At 40.5% G+C, this 20,962-nt stretch overlaps 1 protein-coding gene across 1 annotated transcript; it reads left to right on the top strand.

Moving 5' to 3' along the window:
• Positions 1-259: 259 nt before the first annotated feature.
• LOC148422357 (disintegrin and metalloproteinase domain-containing protein 10-like) lies at positions 260-20,770 on the top strand. The gene is made up of 16 exons (XM_088417945.1): positions 260-416; positions 4,040-4,190; positions 10,802-10,920; positions 11,012-11,170; positions 11,644-11,744; positions 13,816-13,965; positions 14,460-14,552; positions 14,625-14,808; positions 15,488-15,651; positions 15,778-15,961; positions 16,209-16,359; positions 16,459-16,642; positions 16,721-16,829; positions 16,912-17,132; positions 17,373-17,499; positions 17,717-20,770. Exons 1-16 carry the CDS (start codon positions 350-352, stop codon positions 17,899-17,901), a joined length of 2,349 nt encoding a protein of 782 aa, XP_088274071.1. The 5' UTR covers positions 260-349; the 3' UTR covers positions 17,902-20,770.
• Positions 20,771-20,962: the final 192 nt, after the last annotated feature.

Raw genomic sequence — 20,962 nt, forward strand, 5'->3', positions numbered from 1 at the left:
GGGGTTTATAAAAAAAACGCATATTTAATGCATTTTCACGTCATTTAAGCGTGCATTTCCGCGTTTCAGGTCCCTAATCCCAGCGATTTTCAGAAATCGCAAACCACATCAGTAATCATATCATTATAATTTATGATAGCACCCGAAACTCCCTTTGAGTGCGTACAAGTGTACCTAATGAAATGTCCGGAATCCTGGACGCATTCGGGGGAAGGGATAGCAACTGAGCTGCGCGTGACGTCACCAGGCAGCAGCTAGGGGGCGACTGGTAGAACTGCAATAAACACACAGGGCGTCTGCGCCTATCTAACTAGGACAATAAAGTGCAAACGGCATCAATGCTTTAACAATGGAGCTATCCGATATGCTGCTCCTGAAACTTGTCATTTTCGTCTACTTGCTGCACGACACTCAAGGTGAGCGAGGCGTTTTCTTGGGTGAAGAAAAACTACTACGCGGATAAAAGATGTGAATAAGGGGCTTGCCGAAAGGCTTGCCTTGCTAAGCTAGCTTGACGGCTAACGTTCGGGATCAACGGGGCCTGCTTGTTGTGAAGGGGACTGCACCCTTTTCGCTGTTATCTCGGCTAAAAATGAGACGCGGAAGGAGTGCCTTGCGCCGATTCGGGCGGCGCGTTGAAAAATAACGATGTTTTTCGTGTGCCCCCGCGGGTTGTCACCGATCTCATCGCCGAGTTTATGTTGTATTCCTGTGCTTATCTCGCCGACGTCCATTGTTGTGAGAAGGGAGATGCCTACAGGCTTCCTTCATCCGACAGTTAGCTTTACGCTACCGATAGCTTGTTTCGTTTACATAGTCGACGTTAAAGTCGTGTTTCACTCTTTTTAAAATAGTGTTGCATTTCAACGGTTCAAATATAAGTTGTTAAGTTAAAAAATGTCTCCTAAACGCTAACACTCCTAAATGAGTATTACTATTGTTTTGGCGAACGCGTCTACACAAATCAACTTAAGGGAGTTACACTATTGAAAACGGTGGTCATTTTCGATTATTTTTTCATCTTTTAAGTGTTCCAATAAACTGCTGTTGGGATGTGATTTGTGTCGCAAAACACTTGCTACATGACGGTGCAGTACTGGGAGTCTACTACTGTTATTATTTCGTTGTCATTTTTGATGTTGTAAAAAACATCTATATGTATATATAAAATTTGCGACTAACCGATCAACAAACAGGCTTGTAAAAACAGTTTTGAGCTACCAAATAAACAACTATTTTTACAGCAAGCTAAAATAACTTATGTTATGACGTTAACAAAATGACAAGTTTATTTTTCGATTGTTTTGAAACTGAGTTTGTTTTTTCAATCGTTTGTTATGCTATAATAGGTCTGGATCTCATTCAGATTTCCGAATTCGATTCTCTTTGATTTGGCGAATAATTTATTCCCGTACAAATGTTACCTTCTTATGAAAGACATTTCAGAAGAACCAACGACATTTCAGAAGAACCAAATTTTAGAAACCAATTGCTCTAACTTGGTGCATTAGTTAAAATATGAACATGGATAGTAGTAACTGAACACAATACAGTTACATTGATCATATGTTTTATTGAACATGACCTGGCCAAAACAATTCAATTTCCAATCACTGTGTTCATGAAAAATGGTAAAAACACTGTACAGTAAATATTTAACCACAATCAGTTTTGTTTATCAAATACCTTCAAGTATTTTTTTGTCTTATTCAAAGTATCTTTTGCAAATGTATTTCAGTGCAGCACATTGCGTTTATTACACATTACATTTCACATTCTAATATTTGAAATGAATCACTTTTAAGTGTGTACATTTTTATGGATTTGATAACACCAAAATCAACATCATTAGCACTTTAGCCTAATACCAAAAAAATCTACCTACATTTAGTAGGATATGTAATAATGTATGTGCGAGCGTAGTGGTTAGCTACTCATACTTGGAACATGTCTGGGCTATTGGAACATGTCTGAGCTATACTAGGAAGTCAATAACTGTACATGGTGTCATTCCAAAAAAACACACCATAGTCATCAAAGCGTATTGTTGCTTTAACTTTGCATAACCATGACTTAACCATGACTTACAGTCACACTCACAAATTATGAAACATATGTTTTGCAAGCATATTGAAATGTTGGTGTTGCGACAGTAAGTTTAAAACAACTTGAGGAAGTGATTCTTAGGCTAAAGTCTTAACTTAAAGTATGAAATCAGTTTGTCTGTGCCTGGAGATTTTAATTCAAAGTTTGTGATTCTGAACTTTCATGTGAAAATGAAAAATGATGTACCTTTCACATAAAATTGCATTAATGTCTTTTGCTTTGGGAAACTGGAATATTGCAGAACAGTCACAGCTTTTACTTCTCATACACACCTCAATGAAAAATTCAATGTTAACACCTGAATTTTTCATAATGCACATGAGTGGCGACTTGCTCAGGCTACATGTACTATTACATTGTTACTCTGAATGATTGGAAATACAGTATGCCGCTCAGGCGTAATTACAGAGTATCACACAGTGCTTTTACTGAAAATACCTCCTGCTGGATTAGATCTGTTGCCATCATATGACCCTTCAAATACAAAGCAAGGCTCAGCAAAGGGTTCTTTTGTTTTGTACTTCACGATTCTGAGAATTGCATTGTTGTCAAATTTTTGTGCAGATGGAATTTGGGCTAGTTTCGGTATGTGAAGCAGTGGCATAAACATGTGGAGGTGCTCAAGCAAAATTCTCCACCATGCCCACCACCCACACTTCTGTGTGGAGAAATAATTATACTGTGACACTGGGGGCTGTGGTTTAAGCAGAGCTATGAAGACAGTTCCTTTTTAGTCAAATACATGTGATATTGCTTGTGTGTATGTGTGCGTGTGTGTCGTCATTTTCTTATATTTTTAACTTTGCCTGTCATGCGTATACCCGGTTATTCCACTGACACCCGTGACACCTTTATGATCAAGACAAGTGTCACTGCTAATTTTTGAAAATGTAGTAGAATGTTGAAACGTTGAGGTCTTCTTATAAATAAACAAACATTTCCACACATTTCAATAAGTCCTAAACTGCATTTACTTCATTATATATATTTATTTTCCATTTGATGTGTTTTTTTTCATGTCTCTCCCACTATTCTGTGTGTGTCTGTGTGTGCGTGCGTGTGTGTGTGTATAACAAGTGGTTAAATGATATTTTACTAAAATAAAAAAAAATGTTTTCTAATATAGTTTACCTAAAGAAACGGTAATGTTTTTCGCAACATTACAGTATACCATTTTTTTTTCTTCAGCATAAGCAAAAACAATAGCTGTGTGCAGAGTAAATATTTGCACTTGAGTAGTAATTTTCATCGGAATGTGTGTGGAGTTGAAAGTTGTTGATTTTAACACGTTCATTGAATTGTACCAACAGGTTTAAGTTTCAAGTAGAATTTATAGAGGATAAACCCTTGGAGATCAACAATCTCATTTTTAAGGGGTCCTTAATTGCCCCTCACCCTAAAGCAGTGCAGCCATTCAAAAGAATACACAAAAAACAAAAGCAGCAAAAATGAAGCATAAGTACTGCTTCACATACTGATAAATGAAATGGATGCATTTGAAAATGAGCAATAGCCAATGAAACTGGCATCTGGAGAATGTAGTTTGCTAAGATAGTTGTTGGTGTTGCAGACTATACTAAAGGAAGAACCATAAAAAGCGCTCTTGATGATAATCTATTTGTTAAACAGTACATAGTGACCTTATCAATTTAATAATGTTGATAATCACTGGTCCACCACATTTTCACACGTTAGCCAAAAATGTCCACCCTCTTAGCAAGCTGTCAGAGCAATTTGCTGGTGGGTAACATCGACTAAATACACCTAAAATCAAGTAGTGAAAAACCTTAACTTTCATAAAAGAGTAGTGTCAATGGCGTTTTTTTTTGTGTGATATTGAGCTACATTTGGGATTATAGCTGACTAAACATTTTACAAGCCTCAACTTTCAGAAACTTTATACTGAGTCTTTTCCTATTTCCCCGCCAAACAGGACACTACCGGAATCCCCTCAACAAGTACATCCGCCACTATGAAGGCCTTTCTTATGACACAGAGGTGGTACACAACCATCACCAGAGGGCCAAAAGGGCGCTCACCCACGAAGACCAGTTTCTTCATTTAGATTTTCACGCCCATGGAAGGTTGGTCATATTTAAAATGAAATAAACATTTTTTTGTGTTGTATTTTTATAGATTCTTACTTGTGATATATTTTCTTGTTTTGTCAATTCAATTTTGATGACATTTGATAAGGAATCCTAGCAGACCTTTTGAAGTGCAAGGGAAAGCTATTTTTCCTTAAATCCTAGAAAATCTAAATGGCTATGAAGACCATCTCAGTGAGGGTTCAGATTCTTTTTTTGCTAATTTTATCCCACTGGATGTGGGTGAAATGTCGACCAAGTCAAATAAGCCGAATTCAAAGCTCCACCATTTTCTACATGGACCTTTCTTGCCGAAATACGCTGTTTCAATGGCGGCAAAGGAGAAGGAGTCCGCTAAAAAACAGGGGATATTACAAGTTTGGGACATTATCCAAATTAAAACAAGTGACAAAAATTACGGTAAATTATTCCCTAATGGAAAAAGCATGCCACAGAAGTACTTTGGGGGGAAAAGACATATGTAAAGACCCTCTTGACATAATCGCTTCATTACTTGTCTTGGTCCACCATCTAGTGGTCGAATGGCTGTTGCTATTTGTTGTACTTAAGTAAGTCAGCTCATCAAGTAGATGATGATGATGAACAGGAAATTATTTTCCTCAGAGTATCTTTACGGGCAACACCACTCTCAACAGAGAGTACAGATGGAATATTGCTAAGCATCGTCTATGACTTGGACACTATTACATGTGTTACATGTATGTGCACTAAATGGTAGTGAGCATTTGTTGACCTTAAATGGTAATTGAGATTGCCAGACCCATTAATATAGGCAAATTGTGTCTAATGGTGTCTTATGTATAGAAGATAATAATGAGTAGTTATATATTATATTATATAGTAGTGTTGCTACAATCAACCTTAGTAGAGTAATTTTAAATCTACTTGCATTTCTCAATTATTCTTTGGAAAAATTGATGGATTAATATATTTTAAAAATATTTGATATTGACAGCCCAACCTACAAAAAAAGCATGATTTCCTGTCTGCACAAAGCTTTGGTTTTCTTGTTGTTGGAATGGTGCTAATGTGAAATGATAAACTGAAAGTGCAAGCTTTTACCAAGCGATATGATTCACCTCGGAAATTGGGTGTGACTGCTGAGAGTGCTGTTGCTCAGCTTAGAGAGCAACAGAGCGCTTTTTTTCATTTCCTTCTCGTACCGTAAACATATAGCTGTAACTTGATTACTGCGTGTTACCTTATTGGTTTCTATTGAAAAATGTTCATTGATTTAGTGGTAACACAGTGGTAAAGTACCTCCAACATAAAAATAAGTGTGCCAAGATGAAATGCCAAAAGATGAAATGGGGACTATAACATCCCATTTTCTGTCAGAATACCAAAAAACAGTCATTGGTGACCAATTTGCACTGTCAAAAGCAAGGTACTACAAGGTACCATTTATAGTAGTGACGTTAACTACTGCTGGTTGCTCATTGGTTGGACAGAATAGTCATCCTCGTATCATTGGAACATTTGAGTACACATGGGTAGGAAGTGACAAAAATATCTTCATTAGGTTATCTTACCCTGTTTCATCTTCAGCTTTAGATGGTGCACTATCCTACTTCCCAGTCTCCTCTTTGCTGTAGTTGTCTCAAGGTGTTTTTTCGTTAGTCATCCTCATGGTGCACTATCCTACTCCTCAGTCTCCTCTTTATTGTAGTTGTCTCAAGATGGGTTTTTTTTCGTTAGTCTTCCTCATAGCTAATATAGTTTCTGTGACTACTCAGGCAGAAATATAATGGCAATGGAAAAGTGAATGGTCATATATCATACATCTATCTAGCCTGTGTTGAGGAAGAGTGAAGTAAGTAGAATTACGCACGTGTCAACAATATTCAGCCTTTGGTGGGAACGTACAACTTAAGGTAATGCTAGAGAGTCGTGATAGTAGTCATCATAGAGTCCGAGCTATCCTCCGTGCTCTGTGACAAGGGAGGGTGGCCGGTACTGTATCCTGGAGGGAGACCTTAACTCGGAACCACATGTTGGAAGGAGTAAGAAAAATGGCATCAACGTCCCTGTTCAGGCCAGAAATGAAAGGGAATCCAACACTGTTTATAAAACTTGAGTGCATAGTCTTTTCAATACAATTCTTCCTCAACTACGACGCTTTACAACACACAAATTCATGCCTGTACACGAACCTCTTACACAATATGCAAATCGGGACGATGTCGTGTGAAGCTACAGGCAGTTGATAGGTAAAGTAATCGAGCCACGAGTTCTCCACCCGCATAAGCGTCAAGAAGAGAGCGAACGTGGTGGACGCCAACTGCATAGAGTACAGTTATATAAGTTTTAGTGATAGTCATTGAAACTTTTGTCGGTCATTTGGGCCAATTGCTTTGAAAACGGGTTCATTTTCTGAAGCTTCAGTATGAGGGGTCTCCTTGTAGAAATAAACATCGCAGGTGTTGTTAAATTATTGACGGACCAGTGGATTTTTTTTTTTTTTAAATACCCACCTCTGGTAAGCAGTGCACAGGGTCTGTTGTGCTACAGGTACGATAAAAGGCTAATAAAAGATGACGGCAACACATCACAAAGCAGTCACCAACCCGCGTAAAATGTACCAGAAAAGGCACAAATCAGACATAGAATGAAAAGAGAACTGTGCTTTAGCGCCACCAGAGGTCAGAAGGTGCGAAATACAACCGAGCTCTTCACGATTGATACGATGTCATCTTTGATAGAGTGCACAAAGTGACTGGGTGCTAATTAGGTTTGTGACAAGTCAGAACATCATCACCTTTAATCTTTCCTCAGAGAAGTGTTTGTTTGGGCTGAGAGCATTTAATCAGCCACGCTTTTTAATTGCTATAACATTGTGGCTGTCATCTGCAGTCAACTAATAATAGCATTAGCGAGCGCCATGTAAATCATTTTTCAAAGACAGTTATTTTGAAACAAGTCATTGTATTATTAGGTCTCATATTGCCCAAGTGTTTTTGATTGAGCTAATTAAATCCTGGGGCTGCTCTTTCACTAACCACCTGGCTCAAATTATGGGTTATTATTTTTCGTACAAGTGCATGAGTGCAGTATCATAACATTTTATTATTAGCCCAACCAAACAAATCATAATTCGTTTTTCATTACAGAAGATGCACATTAAAATTTTGGTTTGGTTCTCAAAGGAGAGAACTCGAGTGTGCACCAGAGATTGATTTTTGTTTAAAGTCCCCGCTGCCCTCTAGCCTGACTGGATGCATGTTTAATTTTTGTTACAGTTGAACATTGTGCTTTAATTAAATGAAATTATGATTTGTTTGAACATTTTGGACAAAATTGGTCCTGACTGAGAGGGGTATTTTTGGGCCGACAGAAATATAAAAAGTTAAAATAATCACCAAATGTTGGTCATTTGACTGATCATTTTTGACCACTGTTTAAAGAGCCATAATCTGCTGACTATAAAAAGCGTGAAGCTTTTCCTCTAATTGGCAGAATTGTGTGGTTTCATTTTCTCAAATTTGTGCCGATTCATCTTCCTTTTATTGACAGTGGCAACAGTTACAAAAGAAAACATTTATTTTTTTGTTAAAAATTGTTAGAAACATGTGGGAAAGGTGAAACTATTTTGACAGCATTTTGGAGGCTACGTTTTTATTACTATTTTTCAACCAAATCTTAGGAAGTAGTTGTAGCTCAAATACGATATCTTATGTACATATTGGTATTGGCAGTTCTTCACGGTAATGCCTGACATAAATTTTCCAATGGCCTCTGCTGTCAATGGCTCATGTCCTTCTCAAGCTTCTCAAGTCAATGAAACAAGCTTTCACGGGAGATATAGAAGCTTTAGGCTTAGTGAGATGGATGAGTATAATACAGTACATTGTTTCTTGAAAATGATTCTCAATTATAGCTACGCTTGGAGAAGAAAAACATTTACCGGTATGTTAAATGAAATATGTTGATGACCGGTCCTTCATCTGGTACAATGAGGAGGTAGCGTGTTTTGTACAAGCACGTCCACAATCTCCATGACCATCTGGCTCAGCGCTCGGCAATGACTGTTTATCATCCTGTGTGGAGCAGAGCCTGCTGTTGCCAACCTCTGACGCTGCTTAATAGGGGGGAGAATGATCAGAGCTGTGCAAAACACGGAAGGAAGACAGACGCCTGTTTCCTTGAAAAGCAAAGATGTGTCCGTTTCTTTTCTGTTTGAATTCTTCTGAGCATAGCTAGGTGCACATTACTCCCTCTGAACATTTACTTTACTGCATTACATCCACAAACGGTGGATAACATGCGTTGCATATTCAGTATAATATTACACACTACCGTAATTTTGTGACCAGAATTCTCACTGCATTACAATAAGTACCAGACAATTTTTAGAAACTCCTTTAGCTTGAAAGTGTTGGAAAAAAAATATAAGTACTGTACCTGGGAATGAACAACTGAACTCTTAAAAACATAAAATTACCTATTTGGGGATAGTCCACATATTTAGCCGTTATTAGCACTAAAACGTCAATATTTTATCTATCATTAACTCTTTTAGTACTAAGCATTTTTAGACACTCCTTTGGCCTAACACATGGAAGTATTTGAAAAAAAATCAATACTTACCCGGCCGGGATAGAATGTCTGGAATCTTAAAAATGCAAAATTACGTCTTTGGGATTTATTGTGATAAAAGATACAGTTTCATTTACGACTGCTATTTTTGTATTTAACACATACTGTACACAAGGCACATCATACCCACACTCCAAAAGTCATGCATGGCAGATGAATTGGACATATTAAAGTATTCATAAGTGTGATTGGGTGCGTGAATGGTTGTTGGTCTCTGTGTGCCCTGCAATTGACTGGCAGCCAGTTCAGGGTCTCCCCTGCCTACTGCCCGAAGCCAGCTGGGATAGGCACCAGCAAGCCTGCGACGCTTGTGTGGACTGGATTGGATTGGTTAAGCGGCTCGAGAAAATGGATGGATGGAGGAAGGCACATCATATTATTAGTAATTAGTATTTTATAAGTTCTCCTTCGAATATGCCAGGTTCCCTCTCGTCAATGGCCGAGTCAGTCTCGTTGCCGTCCGGCTTTTCCAAAAGCTCGAGCAAGAGTGAAAGTTCTTTCATCATTAATCCAATGGCCAAATTGGTGTTTCAACACGGGCCCCCTTGCCTTGTTTACACAGAGATTTGGCTTTGTCTTCTTGACTTGGCAAACTTACTTCCACTTTCGAATCATGGATTAGTTTATCTAGAATTCTCTCGCAGTTGCTCAATTGTACTTGGACCGTGTGATTGATGGCGTGCCTTTAGCGCCCTCTTTCCTGTCCACCCTTCCCCCTTTAACGTCCGCATACTGTCCTCAAATAATTTCTGCCTTTTTCCATTAATTTCCGCATGTTGTCCACAATCACGTCCGCCTTTCCCTGCACAGCACATCAGATTCATGTTGAAACAAGTACAGTACTTGAGTAATTGGAGTTGGAATCTCTGCTTTTAAAAACTAATGCTTGAGGCGTTTTTTTTTTCTTTGCCCTATATACCTGTGACTCATACTCTGTTATAGCTGCTTCTAGCATAAATTAGCTGCTAACTAGCAGTGCTTGAGCACTCCATATAGGCTGGTGTCAACATACTGTAAATGTACGTTTTGATGACAACAGCCTGACACTGTTGCCATTCATCTCAGTGAAATTTTAGCAAACCATTCTGACTCAAATGCGCTTTTAGCTAGCTAATTCTTCTCTTAAACCAACATTTATCGGGAACGATTTGCCGAAAATGTAATGTTTTTCGAAAGGAAAGTAGACTGCTAAGCACAGTTAAGTAAAAACAAAACAAACAAAAAAAAAAAACCTAACAAACTTATAAAATAGTTGGTCATTTTGACAACTACGTGGAAATGTTATTTGGTGGTCTAAGCAAATAAAAATATTTATCCAAATAATCAATATCCTATTACAAATTTCTGTACGATATCCTATTATCAAGTATTCTTGGTAGTTGCATCCCTATATTGAATGCCCGCTACTTGATTTTAAAAATAGTGTAATCAATAGGTCTGCAACTACAGATAACCTCAATAATCAATTAATAAACATGAATCTGTTTTTTAAAAATGTCTATCATCATTCAAAAACAGGATGTTTCCCATTGGATTTTTTTTTTCATGATTAATTTACTGGTTTGGTCAATAATGTCACAACAGCTAAAATATTGATCATTGCTTTCCAAAATAAAAATGGACATTTGTTATTGTTTTGTTTTGATCGAACACCGTGATATTCCGCTGTCATACAAGACAAAGGAAATCGGAAAAAAATGTTGTTGAGAGGCTGAAATGCTGCTAATAGAGACCCGTTTACTGTTTCTTCCCTTTTTGAACAAAATTCCTTTTGATAAACAAACCATATTTTCAGTTTGCTTTCCCCTCTCATTTGCATTCACTCTATTCCTCAAATGCTGCGTGAATGTTGTCAACCTCCTTAAGCAAGACCCAATTTGAGTCTAAATCCACAAGCACCCATCTCTGCAAGATGCCAAACATTTTAGACCGTTTTGAAAAATATGGTGATGACGCTGTTTTGCTCACCTTACCTATTTGTTTTGTTTCAGGCATTTTAATTTACGCCTGAAGAGAGATACTAGCTTGTTCGCGCCAGACTTGAAGGTAGACGTTTCAGGTGAAGAGTCAACTTATGATACTTCTCACATCTACACTGGAGAAATATACGGTGAGAAAAGTCTCCCTTAAAGGCATTTGCTATACACGAACAAGCTGCTCACACTCAAATAAACTGTCCCTTCTATAATTTGTATCCCCAGGTGAGAAAGGTACCCTTGCTCACGGCTCAATCGTGGATGGTAAATTTGAGGGCTTTATTCAGAGTTACCACGGCAACTACTACGTGGAGCCGACCGAGCGGTACCTGGAGGGCAAAAATGTTCCTTTCCACTCCGTCATGTACCACGAGGATGACATACGTGAGTCCTTGACCACTCACAATTACTCGAATTGGCCACACACAGTGTAATTTACTTAATGCATGGATATGTGTGATGCGAAAGTGTAAGGTTAAGCTGGTTGAGTTGATGTAGGCAGATCGGTACGAAACCCCCCCTGAAGAGCAGAGCCTATCCAGGGGTGCTCATTAGCTGAGTAACATGATCTTTCTCATCAGGGTGCTGGCTCATTAAAGCTGTCTGCAAAACATTGGTAAAGATAGTGAGAAGCACTTATATTTAATTTCTAATCACCTTTTACAAAAAGACCATGTTGAAAATGGGTGAAATTATTAAATAAAGTAAGCTTACGCCGCGGTGGGAGCCCCAGGTGGCGTGTAAGGACAACCATTAGCTGATCATGAATAGCATCACAAACAGAGTGACTCATTGGGTTAAGTAGCTCACGTTGTCTCCATAATCCTGACCGTGTTGTGTGGGCCTCTTTCGCTTAGACTATCCTCACAAGTACGGCCCAGAGGGAGGCTGTGCTGATAGCTCGGTCTTTGAGAAGATGAAGAAGTACCAGGCCTCCGCTGTTGAAGAGCCGTCCAAGGTGAACTTCACAACACGCTTGCAGTAGAAGTGTTTGACAGAAAGGGAAGTGATTAATCTGATGGTTAGCTCATTGGCAAACATGGCCAGGGAAATTTACGCCTAGCCACAACAGCACGACCACATGATCTAATAAAATCTCTAATAAGAACTTAAATATTCCGCCAATCAAAGGTAATGTCCACCTTTAATTAACACTGACCTAGTGTTGCTGCTACTCTTGCAACCCCCCCAAAGAACAAGCAGAGTAGATGTTTTTTTTTTTTTTTTTAACAGTCTTAACATTAGAGGGCCTATAGCATGATATTTTATACTTTCCACTGTGTAATACGTACATATAAATTAGAATTGACGCATTGGCGAATTCATTTCTTATTACATAAGAGTTTTATTGTACGGATATTTCTTACCAGGAAATAAAACGCCTTCTTAGCGTGTAGCTGCATCACCTTCTTCATTATGTTGTTGAATGCCGGCCAGGCAAAACATGCATCCATCCATCTTGACCGCTCATTTTCACAAGGCCGCGAGTGAGTATGAATTGCTCCTCTCGTCATAAGCTTGATTCAAGCCATTTTCATGTACGGGCAGGGAGTGTGAGAGTAAATTTCGAGCCGAATTGGTCACCTCAAAAGCAGTTCAAATGTGATCAGTAGGAACGGCAACTGCGTCAGACTGCTGAGTAATTTCTGTCTATTTCGTCAGCATATATGGAGCGCTCAAGCGCTGCTAGCTTGCGGCTAATTTACATTAGATGCTGCCATAACAGAGCCCAAGCCACAGGTAAAAACACTGGTAATGTCACCGTAATTTAGTTGTTTGTTAACGTTTTGAATTTGCGATTTAAACGATTTGAGAAGTTTCGTTTTTTTTAATGGGCGTTGGGATCTTTCCCCCTGGTGGCTAGTGGGGAAAAAAAAAGGAAAAAAAGTTTGTTTAGTGTACAAAATTTAACATAAATTAAAAAAAAACAAAAAAACAATTTTGGAGGTATTTTGATTGTTTTAAGCACAGAATGCATAATTATCTTTGTTTTATGTTTAGTTTGACAGTAAACTTAAACCGGCAGTGGCATTAAACATCTTCAATCTTATTTTTAAACATTTGTTAACCATTCGTCAAAGTGCTGTTTGTTGTGAATTCAGATGTGTTCGCTGTCACCATCCAGAGCGTGTATCTTAAATTTTTAGCTTGAAATCTAAAGCAAAAAATATGCAACTGTAAAATATGTAAATCAAGGCACCACAAGGCTCTAATGTATTATGTTATTATCATTATTATGGGTTTGTGGTGGGTTGCTGGCTTTCTCTGAGATTTTCAGGTCTTGTGGCTAAATCACATGAGGAGGCACAATACAGCCTTTGACACAATTTGCACTGAACTTCATTGGTTTATTTATGTGGTCTTAATGCCGTGCTTCTCAAATAGTGGGGCGGGCCCCCCTTGGGGGAGGGGGGGGGGGGGGGGGGGGCGAGGTGATGCCAGGGGGAGCGCGGATGATCCCAGGAAAAAGGCTTTTGTTTTTGTCATGTGAAATGTAATTGCAATAAAGTAATCCTTTTCTTTTAGTTTAAGGGCACTTTGGTGCACTTGGTTCTTTTTTTATGTTTTAGACTAAGCTATAACCCGTATAAACACGATAAAAATAATTAACAGTTGTTGAAAGTTGTTTTATATTGCGTTTTTCTGTTGTCAATGTTAAAAAGGATACATGTGTAGGTGTATTTATATAATTTTCATCAATAATAATCTTATTTTCAGTGCATCAACTGAGGGGGGGGGGGGGGGGGGGGAGTTTTCTCTTTTCTAGGGGGGGCCTGGCAAAATATAGTTGAGAAACACTGTCTTAACGGAAGACATATCATGTCAACGTCCTCACGTCATAATAAATTAAATTTGTTTTGTTAAAACACACTCGCCATTATTTCTTTCATGAGCCATATATAAAAAAAATGCATGTTGAATGAAGGTTCGGGACTAGAAATATCAGACATGATTTATTCAGCTGCTGTTCGGTTGTAAATGCCCTCAATGTTTAATGTAACTGCAGTCCATTTCCTCTGTCACACCAGACAATCCACAGCGAGGCAGTCCTCAATGAATCTGTGATGCTGAGAAAGAAAAGGATGGCGCAGGCTGAGAAGAACACATGCCAGCTCTTCATCCAAACAGATCACCTCTTCTTCAAGTATTACAAGACAAGAGAGGCTGTCATCGCTCAGGTAAGATGCGCCTAAACAGATAAGACCCGCCTGGGATTAAGGATGCGATTGCCACTCATAACGCTTGGCTGATTGTGTAACATGCGATAATGACTCACGGCATTTGCTCTTCGCGCCTTCTCCGCACGCTAATTAACATGCCGAACTGTCTTTGTTTCAAGTCGTTCATTGCACTTCATAGAAAGAATGTGTCGATACAAATTAGTACACCTCATGCAAAATCAATCCTAATGACAAGAATGATTTCAGTTCGTCTGCATTGCAGGTACACACGTAAATTTAAACTGACACTCCCACACAGGCGTGAGCTAAGTGTCAACAGCACATTGCCTAGAAACTGACGCCCCTGCATGTAGTTACATTCAATGCTTATTTGGATTTGCAGAGGTCCTTTCAGGAGTTCCAGTTCATGTGTTCCCCATTGAAAGAAACGAAAATGCCATTAATCTTCTCCAGCCTTACAAAAGAAAAAAAAAAAAAATCTGCCATTTCAGATCTCCAGTCACGTCAAGGCCATTAATGCCATCTATCAGGGCACGGACTTTTTAGGGATCCGCAACATCAGTTTCATGGTGAAACGAATCAGGGTAAGGTTTTTTTAAATGCTAAAAATACTCCCTCAGTGTTTCCGATGAGAAAGCTCTCTCCCTCCCGCATAGATAAACACCACCAGTGATGAGAGGGACAAGTCCAACCCATTTCGCTTTGGTAACATCGGCGTGGAAAAGTTCCTGGAGCTGAACTCGGAGCAGAACCACGATGACTACTGTTTGGCTTACGTTTTCACCGACAGAGATTTTGATGACGGCGTCTTGGGTTTGGCCTGGGTTGGAGCGCCTTCAGGTACGGCGGAGCCATCTGTTCCGCATTGTCCACTAACTGGAAATAATTAGCCATGTTTTTAAAGGGAAACTCGAGGCAGAGCGTGTGCCCTCAGTGTGAACATGATGTCGGGAATATTATTACATTTGTACATGTGTAATAAAAATGTTCATCTTTATCTCGTGACATTTACAACGCAAGCCTGAAGACAGTTTGTCAATTTCCGCCAACATCAGAAGGTATAAGGCCAAAATACGAGCAGCTTGAGATGGATGGCTGCGTGGATTAATTGCTTTATTCGTATTACACAAATGTAATATTATTCAGAATAACGTGTTTAGACTTAACGAGGCACATTGGACGTATTTTTGCTCGATAGATGTTGCCTGTTTTTGCTCACAGTGATATAAATCATTGAATCTGTCTTTTAATTTGTGGTCAGTGGTCAAGAAGTTATGACTCATAAAGAGTTTGAGCTCACTGCCCAGTGAGCAGTGTATCATTACAAAAAAAAGGTTCCCTGAAAAAAGGACTCTGTTGTTATGGAAACCAGAGTCAAACATCAAAAAGGATTAGACTTGTTGTTGGCCATGAAACATTGATATAATTGTACATCTTGTTTGCTTATCACAGAACATTGGTTACATGCATGCTTTGGAGGATTGCTTGATTTTTTTAAAAATGTGCTTATCTGTGTCAGGGAGTTCGGGAGGGATCTGTGAAAAAAGCAAGTTGTACTCAGACGGGAAGAAGAAGTCACTCAACACAGGCATTATCACAGTTCAAAACTACGCCTCCCACGTACCTCCCAAAGTCTCTCATATCACCTTTGCACATGAAGTCGGGCATAACTTTGGCTCCCCGGTGAGTAGCAGCAGGAAAGGTTAAATCAAGTGTGGCCACCTTTTGTTGCCTGATCTTCTTTTGACCTTTGTTTTTATATAAATATATATATATATATGGGTTTTTTTTGTTTGTTTCTTTAAACAGCACGACTCTGGATCAGAGTGCACCCCGGGTGAATCCAAAAGCCAAGACAAAAAGGAGAAGGGCAATTACATCATGTACGCCAGAGCTACGTCCGGAGACAAATTAAACAACAACAAGTTCTCCATTTGTAGTGTGCGCAACATCAGCCAAGTGCTGGAGAAAAAGAGAAGCAACTGTTTCGTTGGTATGTACGACAATGCCGGCAAATTCACATATGACAAACGTATGATGGGGATATATTGGATTTGAAATGAATAAATAGAAATAGTAAATATCATATTTGTGTCGTCCTACAAAAACTTGGCACATTCTCCACAATCAGGAAATTCAAGTGTGCGGGAAATTTGAGGAACTAAGCAGTAAGCGTCATTCGCACTAGATTTCAGAAGGAACGGACTTCATCTGTATGTTTTTCTTCCCCTTCCACCCAGAGTCTGGCCAGCCCATCTGTGGAAACGGCCTGGTGGAGCCAGGAGAGGAGTGCGACTGCGGCTACAGTGACCAGTGCAGGGACCAGTGCTGCTATGACGCCAACCAGCCAGATAACAAAAAGTGCAAATTAAAGCCCGGCAAAGTCTGCAGGTGCATTTGCGACGTGCCATATTTTCAAATGAAATTTTCAGACCGTCATTTGCGACCCTTTTCTTGTGTTGAACCCACTCCTTGCGTCTTTACTCCCAGTCCCAGCCAGGGTCCGTGTTGCACCCCCGAGTGCAGCTACAAGGGAAGCAACGAGAAGTGCAGGGACGAGTCGGAGTGCGCTCACCAGGGCATGTGTAACGGAGTGAGCGCCCAGTGCCCGTCGTCGGAGCCCAAGGCCAACTTCACCGCTTGTCACGGCGAGACTCAAGTCTGTCTCAACGGGGTGAGTGACTAGCGACGTTTTCCAACGGCCGGCCTCCTGCAGATTCGCGGCTGAGCTTCTCCCGCCGCTCGCCCGCAGGGCTGCTCCGGCTCCATCTGTGAGAAGTACGGCCTGGAAGCTTGCACTTGCGCCAGCCAAGAAGGAAAGGATGAGACGGAGCTTTGTCACGTGTGCTGCATGGAGAAGAGTGAGTCGCGCACTAGGTTACGCGCCGCGGGAACGGCGGCTCATCCGCCGCCGCCCTAATTGACTCGGCCTCATCTGTCCAGTGAATCCCAACACGTGCAGCAGTACGGGCTCGGAGCGCCTGGCTCGTTTCTTCAACAAGAAGGTGACCACCCTGCCGGCCGGCTCGCCCTGCAACGACTTCAAGGGCTACTGCGACGTGTTCATGAAATGCCGCCTGGTGGACGCGGACGGCCCGCTCGCTCGCCTCAAGAAGGCCATTTTCAACCCGGAGCTCTATGAGAACATTGCCGAGTGGATTGTGGTACGTTCAATTTTACCTCCGTCCTTCCATATATAAAAATACATATATAAGGAACTACATCTATGCTATGAGATTGCATGAGCTAAAAATATATGCACCTAGGAACAAGTATAAAAGCGGAACTAAAATTTAAAACTGCACACAAATTTGAAATCCTTTTAAATTGGAGTTATCAGCCTTCCGAAGAAATGCTGTTTTGCTCACCTTTAAGGCTTTGTTGTTGCTGGATTTTGTTTCCAGGCGCACTGGTGGGCAGTGTTGCTGATGGGCATCGCTCTCATAATGCTCATGGCGGGCTTCATTAAGATCTGCAGCGTACATACACCCAGCAGTAACCCCAAGCTTCCTCCTCCGAAACCGCTTCCAGGTGCGTTTGGACCATTTCACTGATGTCCCTTTTAAGCTTGCCGCTCACAGACAAAATGCCAAAAGGTTCAAACTATAAGCGAAGCGTATGAATTATTAGACGGCGCGTATCGTTGCCAATTTGATTTGATCCAACTAGCCAGCGGGGATGTTACGAGACGCAAATCGGGCACGCAACTCCGCGGACGGCTCACCCTGCGTCCTCTTTCCCCCGACAGGTACTCTGAAGCGGCGGCGGGCGCAGCAGCACGCCGGCTCCCAGGTGCAGCATCAGTCGGCGCACGGCGGCCACGGCGCTCCGCGGCAGGCCTCCAGGCAGCCTCAGCGGCAGGCCCAGCAGCAACACCAGCGACACCACCGCCAGCCTCGAGAGAACTATCAGATGGGGCAGATGAGACGCTGAGACACCCCCTCTCCTCCGCAGACCCCCCCCCCCCCTCCCCTCGCCACCCCCCTCCAATGCCTTGGCTCCTCCTTGTGCCTACAGTGGGAAACTCAAGCGTCACTCCATCCAAAGAAAAGCCCGACATGTTTGCTAGTCGCCAGCGTATTCTCCATCTTACTGACACGCAGAGAAAAAAAATCCAGCGACCCGCTCAGCCATCTCGACGCCGCGCAATCTCCCAGCCGAAAGGCCGTGGGTTCGATCCCCCGACCATCAAGACCACGTCTAAGTGTCCTTGAGCAAGACACCGAAGCCCCAGTTGCTCCTGATGCTGCGTCATCAGTCGGTAAATGACTAGTTAGCGTAAAGCGCGTTGAGTACCTAAAGTAGAAAAGCGCTTTATAAGTGAAAGTCCATTTACCATTTTGGCTCATCGTTCTCTTACTTTTTGTTCATTCCAAAGGCGTGCCAAGGGGTTAAGGAATTCATCTGTAGCTTTAGTCCACTTTAGTGATGTGTTTTGGTTCTGTCGCGACGGCGAGTCGACGCCTGCTTTTCTTGCGCCGTTCCGGCCACACGTGAGAGCGAGACACTCGGCGGGGGATCGGCGCCAATTTTGTGATTTCCGCACATCCCGAAACGGCGAAGGACACATGCTCTGTTCTCTTGCGCAGACGGTCTCCTGCATGTGACTGTACATATTTAGTGTATCATAAGTGAAAACGAACTATTTCTTCTACTGTAAATGTGTAATTCTTCACACTCTTCTTTGCTTTGGTTTTATTTTTCGGTTAGCGCTCTCAGGACTTTTAACACATAAACGAAGGAATGACGGTCGCCAGGAGTTCCTCGGATATTGTCGCCGACGATCTGATGCCGTCGGGTCCTCTCTGCGGTCGTCCAATCAGGTGGAGCTCGTTCACTTTGGGTTGCTTGTTTCTCAATTTGAACGGTCACCATATCCTTTTTCGTTCTCCAAGGTCGTCTTTCCATTGATTTAGTTCTTGCTAACGTGTTGCTTGTGTCGCGTGCGGGAAGGATTACTCTGCTTCTCATGCTTTTTTTTTTTTTTTTTTTTGTCTTTTACCAATTTAATTTAGCTGTATGGAAAATGAATAACCACTAACTCAAGCTGAGAATGGGGAAAGTTGCAGCTTAGTTTAGAATTGAGCGTTAGTGAAATGCAAGTGGAAATAAGTTTAAAATTGCGTGGATGTGTTCATGAAATAAAGGTAAGCTTCTTCTGTTGTTAAAGGACCTATATCATGGTATTTTAAACGTTCCATAGTTCCGAATAGGCAGATAAATGATAAAATGGCAAAATCCTGCTCGTTTTTCAGCCGTGTGCTCCCAAACACACATTTTTGACACTTTGATATTTTCTCTAGTAAACTTTGTAACTCATAAATGAAACTCAGTACTTGGGCGTGTGATCCACTGCAGCGGCGGTACGAGGGCTTTCCTTGTCCCTCTGATGTCATGGCGGCTCTCGTCAGCCCTTTTTGTCTGCTTCGGCGCAGAATAAGCAAGGAATTCTTAGAAATACATCAGTGACAGGATATAACACTTTGCATGTGTTTAGGGTAAGAAATCAACATTGTAACATGGTTAAAAGTTGAATTTCCATGATAGGGGACCTTTAATCTTCATTTTTTTTGGTGGGCATGCGGTGGCATTGATTAAATGTGAGTATACTGATTGACTTTGGTCTGTAATATGTCTCAACACAATGCTGTCAACTTTTAATGTGAAAATAAAAAGACAGAAGGGTTGTTAAGGCAGAATTTCACAGCTTTGACTGACGCTTCCTAGTTTTGAATCGGTTGTGATGTTTTTTACTCACCTTATAAAATGCAAAACGCACCTGCAGGCAAGTCTTAAAGGGCACGTTTCACCTCAGGCATTTTTTTCCCTTCGCAAGATAACATCGATGAGTCGATCTTTGCTTGACACTAACATTAAAGCACATCATTTTTGCATTATATATTTCATGCATTATTTTTTTGGCCGACCGGTCTGAATTGAGTTATCTTTGCATTATTGCATTTCGAGTGCATGCAGTGGAAATCACAACTAATGTCTTACAACACTGTCCTGAGGGTGGAAGTGATCGCAAATTTTACTGCGGACAGGATGAGGAAAAGTGTCGTATTTAATGTTACATGATGGATGAATCAGGCCTGTGTAATGTCTGTACAAAAAACATTTTTTTTTAAATAAAATAGCATTCTTGGCTCCAGAATCTAACATGTAAACTTGTACAGTAATTTGAAAATTTGCATTTCATTGAAAACTGAAAATTACATTTTGATACGTCTGTTGAGTTTTTTTTTTTTTTTATTCCAATTCCAAGATGTTCATATGTGAGAAATCACTAAGTTATTTATGTTCTTGTATGTGCTAGTTCAACTGGAGTTTACTTATGATGCTTTTTCTCCGCTGTCATCGATGATATAAAAAAAACAATTGAGTGTGATGGATTTAATGTGACATTCTCATTTTAGTCTTTGTTATACTGTGGCATGGTTTGGCTAGAAGAGCAGAAGAATAATGCCTGTAAATTTACTTTTTTTTTTCGTAGTCTTGGTTTAAAAAACAACAAAAAAAGATTTTTAGATAAACGTGCACTGCAATGTCCAAATTGATTTTGAATTGTTGTAGGTGATGTAGGCCGAAAGAACACACAATTAAAAAGTAATACTACTGTCTGATTTTAATGTTCACTGTGTTTTATACAGTATTGGAAATTTTTTGTTCACTTTGAACATTTTTACTAAAAAACAACAAAAAAATTCAATTGTATTGTGCAAAGAGATGTAATTTTTTGGAGTACTTGAAATGCATTAATTAAACGACATTCAATAAAATAGACCACTGTTTACTGTCAGCTGCTCTCTCTGTAGATGGTCACGTTTTAGGAGTACTTTCAACACAATATCAATTTAAGTGCACACACCAATGCAAATTGTTGCACGTTTCTGACATTTATTTACCGTTTGTTTTACGCAGCGATGTAAAATGTGGTGCGTTATTTGCGCCACAAGTATTGTGCGTGCGTGCTCTCTCTAGTGGTACGTGA

This window comes from Hippichthys cyanospilos, chromosome 6 (assembly GCF_059441005.1).
Source record: "Hippichthys cyanospilos isolate Australia breed blue-spotted pipefish chromosome 6, RoL_Hcya_1.0, whole genome shotgun sequence".
Lineage (NCBI taxonomy): Eukaryota > Metazoa > Chordata > Actinopteri > Syngnathiformes > Syngnathidae > Hippichthys > Hippichthys cyanospilos.